This window comes from Belonocnema kinseyi, chromosome 1 (assembly GCF_010883055.1).
Source record: "Belonocnema kinseyi isolate 2016_QV_RU_SX_M_011 chromosome 1, B_treatae_v1, whole genome shotgun sequence".
Classification (NCBI taxonomy): domain Eukaryota; kingdom Metazoa; phylum Arthropoda; class Insecta; order Hymenoptera; family Cynipidae; genus Belonocnema; species Belonocnema kinseyi.
In genome coordinates this window covers 121,769,952-121,776,723 of record NC_046657.1, presented here as the reverse complement: position 1 = coordinate 121,776,723, position 6,772 = coordinate 121,769,952, and the positions used below count along the sequence as shown (strand labels likewise).

The 6,772-nt window shown below is 34.6% G+C and overlaps 1 protein-coding gene across 1 annotated transcript in view; it reads right to left on the bottom strand.

The window, feature by feature from the left end:
* The window catches only part of LOC117179874, a 106,793-nt gene that overhangs the window by 20,217 nt on the left and 79,804 nt on the right, over positions 1-6,772 (bottom strand). The window contains exon 5 of the mRNA XM_033372049.1: positions 904-1,147. Within this exon, the coding sequence (XP_033227940.1) occupies positions 904-1,147 (244 nt within the window). The remainder of the gene's footprint in view (positions 1-903; positions 1,148-6,772) is intronic.

Sequence of the window (6,772 nt, the reverse complement as noted above, 5' to 3'; positions counted from 1 at the left end):
TAATGCCAAGCAATGTCAAAATTCTTTCTACCAGGTTTTTTTGTAGCCTCTTCTAAGGTTAATATTTCCTTTACAATTCAACTTGAGCTGTACGAATTCACTATTCAAATATTGCAGTTAAATATCTCAGATCTTGAAATCGAACATCAAAAGATGTTGCCCGACAATATCTCATATATTGAAAAAATATTCTTAGATCATACGAGACAATATATAGGTATTATGAATGACTATCCACATTTTCATTATCTAGTTTTAAATATCTAGTCACTTTTTGTAGATTCTAGCCAACATGGAATTATGTCTAGTAACTATTTTGTTTCATCTTCTTATATTTACTATAAATGGGTGGAAGTAAATAATAAATACCTATTAAATATAATTGAAACCTGCAAAATCATTTAAGCACTCAATAAACAGACGAAAATTTGCTAAATTGCAAAATGTACAAGGCTATTTAAAGGAAATTTTCTACTTAAATCTATGTAGGAACATAGATAGAAAAACCTGCTTCGTTCAAGTGAAAATAATTCAGGCTTTTAACATAAAATGTCCCTTAATATACGAGTTCGAAATTCCATGCAATGAATTTATTCCAAGGACTAAAAAATTAGTTGTTTTAAACTCTAACTAAATCAGGTAATACTTGCCCCTCCTGTAAGCCTCCTGATGTTTTTTATTTAATTCAAATAAGAGATTATGAGGAAAGATAAAAAATTCACACATATCTCACTACATTTTTAAAATTCGGAATACATACAAATAAATCTATCTTGCCTGATTTTTTCACCTTTTTCATTATACCTATATTACTATATAAAACTCATTGTGAGGAATCTTATTATCAATTAAAGAAATTTTTTACTTCGGAGAGAATAGTAACTGTTATAAGCTCCTAATTACCTGGAAATGAGACGATAAAATCCCCATTGGATTTCAACAGCATGTCAGTGCCATCAGCACGACGCGTGAATCTTTCGTCGACCTCGTAGCTTGAGGCAGTTCTCACCAACAATCTATTGAACTGCACCACTACACCCTCGCGAACTTCGTAACGCCGGCCATCGGGTTCCAGCACAGAATATCCCGATATCTTGATATTTGGAGTCTTTTCACGGTACGGTGCAATCTCTTCTTGAATTTTTGTCTACGAAGGAAATGAAAGACTTCAGATATGAATCGCAATAATCGATTTATCATAGTTTAGGCGAAAAATGACACTTTAGCTGAATCAAGGAGGGCCCTAAAAGCCATACGAAGAAAACTGATTGGAACAAAATTCTGCAATATTTACGTAAACTTTGGTCATAGAGCTATTTGTGGTAACTTTTAAATGAAGTTAAGTCAAATGAATTCTACTGAGAATTATAAAAAAAATCGTTCGGTATCAAGAATCGATCTTTGGACCTCTAATGATTACAATTTAAAACACTAACCACTGCGCTACGAAACCTGGCTAACTATTTATTTCAATTCCCCTCGGGTAAGCGCTCGTTCTACTTAAATTTGAGTATTATTTCAAAGAAGAGTTTCAAGCGCTTTATCCAATAAACACGCAAAATGATTTCAAACTCTACAAAAACAATGTTAAACTTTTTCTAAATGCATCTTTGCCCCGCCTTAAGCAAATTTTGAGGAATTCTTTTCTGTGTGAATTTTTTCCGTGTAAATATGATTTAGCGTTGGATTCAGTATCTGGTTGAGGGTAGGATGAATTGTCAGACTTGAAAATGACAGGATATAATTAATAGAGTAGAATTACAAACGTTAATTGTAATTTCCGGTTTCTAACTATTTTCCTGTCATTTTGAAATAAGACCGTATATCGGACCCTAAATTATGTTTCAATTTTACGACCCAAGTTCGATTGGTTTTGCTATCTGATATACGATCTGGTTTTGGGTCAGATGTATCTATTGAGGGGAGCTTTTTAATTATAAAATTTTTTAAATTAAGCTTTAATTCTTTTTTATGAAGTCTCGGTGTCTCGTAGAAAGCACAAAGCTCACAATTCTATTTTCGTGTTCTTCTCTACTGAGATAGATTAAAGTGAAGAAATTACAAGGAAATATCTTTATAGAACTTTAATTGAGCCTTCCCAATACTCCTTTCACGGCTCAGTTCTTTAACTTTTACCCAAAGTTCGGTTCACTCGTCTGCAATGCGCGTGAACGAAATTTATACAGTGGTCTGTCTAAACATGAGCTTATTCCGTTCTTATAGAAGGAACAGACATGTTTATTATAGGTTAAATCACATCATTTATTTCTTTGTTAAAATAAATACTGTGAGGTGTTTTCTTGTTTTTTTGTAAAGGAGTAATTACTCATTTGTTATAAAGGTTACGTATCTCATCATCACCAAATATTGTCTATGATTGAGCAAGATTTTTTTAGGTTTATAAGGAGGTACGATGTTTTAATGAATTATCTGATTTTTTTATCCAGTACTAATTTCATGATTTTGAGAACGGAAAGAAACGTTACGTCTGTCAAAAAACAGCTTTCAGTGGACATGCAGACAAATCTAATCTAAAAAGCTGAATTCAATAAACATGCATAATACAAAAATGAATCACTGCTATAACTTAACGTGAATTTGTCCTACATAAGAATAATGAGTTGACATAAAATATTGCCATTTAATATTTTTCATTTTTATAAACAGCTGTTATAAATTAGTGCACTTACTTCATATTTTAAATAAGCAGATAATAAGCCTGAAAAAAATTCCTTGAAAAGTTTCTACTAAGAAAGTTCACGTTTGACGTAGATTACATCTGATCAAAATGGTTCTGGTTCTACTTGACAAACATGTTGAATCCGGAATCCATCCAATTGCATTCGGAATATGAATACAACTGGAATAGTCTCTGATTCTCATATGCATGTCAATACGTCATGGGTTCAGATAGATTTCAGGTTTGTTATATTGATCGAATAGAATTCAGATAAATTCTGCAATCTTCGTGAATCTTAGTTATTCTGGCGTTCACATTGAGTGCAATAGAACATAATTTTACATATTTAACATATTTAATATTTATCCATAGAACAGCGAATTTTCATACATAGTTGAAGGGAAAGGCATACACAGAATAGTAAATGAAATTGCCACGTTTTGAGTGAAATACCTGTGAGAGCCGAGAAGATTTTTTTATTGGCGATTTGCTGACGGTAAATTTAAATCACAAATAATCAACTAATTAAAACCCCTTGTAGCTCATGCAGACTTCTCACTTAAAGTAGAACGAATCTACTTAAAATTTAGGGTACTTCATCCCCTTACACTATACCCGGAAGAATGGAAATAAATACAGGCCGCATAGTTTCGTGTTCTATCTACGTATTACTCCATGCAGAATATACTGAAAGTCATACATGCGGTCATTCAACAGAATGTTCGACACTTCAAATATTTTTTAGAAAGAACATATTTTCTCGGATAATTTATTTTGCATGATCAATGTACTCAATTATTATTAATTTGGGAGTTGTGCTCTTATACGCGCTTTGCGCTCCACCCTTCACTTCTTGGTAATTGTTTTTACTTTTTTTTGCTTACTATTGTATTATAATGAAAATTTTACCAAAATAAAAGTATAATATTATATACAGCATGATACAGAAAGGGAATAGAATAGCGAAGGGATGAGATGCTCTTGATTACAGATTATTAAAATTTAACTATTGGAAAATTTAATTGTTATTTCATTTTAGATGAGTTGCTATAGATTTATATAGTTTTATTTTTACATTTATTCGAATAGTAATGAAATAGGTTGTTGCACCTCGTCGTGCTGCAACCTTAGAAAAAATGTATTTAATAAAACAGACTTATATGGGTAATATTAATTCTTTATATTTCACTCATTTCGGGTATAACGGCGATTTACTTTGTGCAAAAAAAGTTTAAAAAGTGTTCATAAAAGACTAACTTCTCGACATGTCCTTGATTTTTGCTGAAAAGAAACTTTAAAGGGCTTAACAAAAAGCTTTGGAGGTCTGCTCAGGCAGTTCTGGACGGATTTTCAGTAGGCCTTTAGGACCTGCCCTTCATCGGAGGCCTTAGATTTCTTTTCAAAAGCTCTTAGGGTTTTCGCAGAAGGCTCTAGATGTCTACTCAGTAGGTCCTGTAGGCGTCCTCGAGAGGCCCTTTATCTCTGATTGGGAGGTATATATTTATTGTGTAGCGTGAGGTCCGCGTGATCTATAACAGCAGTTTTATATATGCATTGCAGTTAGGCCTTAGGCGTTACTTTCTAATATTTCGATGTGTAGGTTTTAGCATCAAACTTTTTCTAGCTGATCTTTATTCGTGCGTGTTTTTCTGAAAAGCGCTATTAAAACTGCTGTTTGGTGACGCATTTGCTAATAAATATGAAAATTAAAAAATGCCCTCAGTAAAATTTAAATCTGCATTCGTGCTGCAACTCAAAGGTAATAGTAATGTTTCTTGCTGGAAACATTTAGATAAACGTACTGTTAAAGCTTAAAAACCTTCGTAACAATTGAAACTGATTCCTTGTTGCTATTAAATTATAACTGAAAATTTGCTAACATTTGCTTACACGTTCGAGCGGATTATTCATTTTGGCTACTAGATAACGCGAATATGAATACGAGATAATGTTTAGATGATAAAGTAATCTTTTAAATAAACCTTTTTAAAAGGAATAAACCCTGCTATCCTCTATGGCATTCTGAATTTGTGAAATAAGGGGGCGGTTTTGCTATGTAAGCAACGTGTGTAATTAAGTTTCATTCACAAATTAATCTATCCACTCTCTCTCTCTCATTATAGATACATAAATTGGATGGTCTGCTGAGTATAAAAGGATTTTTTTTTTGCTAATGAAAACTTAAACTTGGCACGGTGGATCGTAAGTGGCTTTCTTTTTTTTACAGCAATATCTTCCAATGATGAATTTTTTTAAAAATTTCTGTTTGTAGGTGAAAAAAAATGGAATAGATTGTTGACCACTGGTTTGAGATACACACTAGTCAACAAACCATTTATTGAAATTGTAATAGAAACATGTGATACATGAGAAACTTTACCTATAAAGACAGCGCTCACGGGGACTCGAAGCTTTTCGTTTGGAAGCTAAGAGAAATCTGACTGGAAAAGCCGTATCGAGGCCAAGTCGGGGGAGAACAGAGGGCGTGTCTATAGTTTTGCCAAACCTAAAGTGGGTGGAAATTTTGAGGTTCGTGGACATTGATTGGTCAGTTTGTGGAAAAACCCAAAGACGTTAGGGATCTAAAGAGCGGTAAGAATCCGTCGTTTTGTTTAAAAAGTCGTGGCATAGTGCAGGATGATTTGATCCCCACTTTCGTAGATTGAATACCCCTCGTCGTAAAAGATTGACTAAATCTTCTTTTAATTGTAACGCCTCTTGCACCGGTTGTGCTCCGGTCAACAGGTCGTCGACATAAAAATCGCGTTTTAAAATAGTAGCCTCAAGAGGAAAAGATTTTTGCTCATCGTCTGCAAGTTTATGTAAAGTCCGAATTGCGAGAAACGGAGCGCATGACGTACCGAATCTAACCGTGTTTAAAGCGTAGATTTTAATCGGTTCATCGGGTTCGTTTCGCCATAAAATCTTTTAATAAAAACTGTCTGCCGGGGGGACTCTAACTTGTCGATACATCTGCTGAATATCAGCAGGAAGTGCTACCGGAAAGGATCTAAAACTGGTAACGATGGAAAATAGATCTTCTTGAAGTGTTGGTCCTACTAAGAAAGTATCATTTAAAGAGACACCGGTAGTAGTTTTAGCAGAACCATTATGCACGACCCTTGTTTTAATTGTAAGGCTGTCGCGCTTTATTACCGCGTGGCGAGGAAGATGATAACCAGGCCGTGAAAGGTCCAGATTCTTAACAAGAGATATATGACATTCATTGAAATAAACGTTGATACAGTCGGTGAAATGAGATTTGAGTTCGGGATTCCTTGCGAATCTTTTCTCGAGCGCGTAAAATTGTTGAAAGGCTGAATTTTGAGAGTCTCCAAGTGATTCTTTTTTATCAATAAACGGTAACCTAACTACGTAACGACCGGACTCATCGCGCTCAGTTGTGTTTTTGTAATGATATTACGCGGCTCCCTTTTCCTTAGAAAGTATTTTTGAGGAATTTTCTTCTACTAATTCCCACAAAATGGGTAAATCCTGAAATTTAATTAAATTGCAAGATACGTGCCATTTTGGTTGCAATACAGATTAAGGTACTTCAGGACTGACGTAGCGTCCCGCAAAGATCCAGCCGAGATCAGTTTCTTGGAATAGTGCTGATTGACCCTTGACATTAATTTGACCGGCGTGCATAAGATTATAAAAATGTTCAGCGCCTATTAAAATATCGCTCTCTGATGGTCAAAAAAATTCCGGATCTGCGAAAAAGATCTGGTCGGGAATTCGTACAGAGTTTTTATCAATAGGAATTGCGGGCATCAACTCTGAAATTTCTTGAAAAATTAAAAATGAGAGGTTAAGATCTACTTCTTCGTAGCGCGATTGGATTAGAGTAGAAGTAACGTATTTTATTCGGGATTGAAGGTTTTCGACTCCCTTTAATTTTATGTTGATTTGTTTCTTTTGGAGACCTAGAGAATTTGCGAATTTCTCAGTGATGGAATTGCACTGAAAACATGAATCTGGAAAGAACCGACACGGACGATACTGACCCGTGCTGTCTAAAATATCAACGATTGCTGTACCGAGAATAACCTGGCTTTGGGTTGGAGGCTGATAACTTGCGCAAGCAGT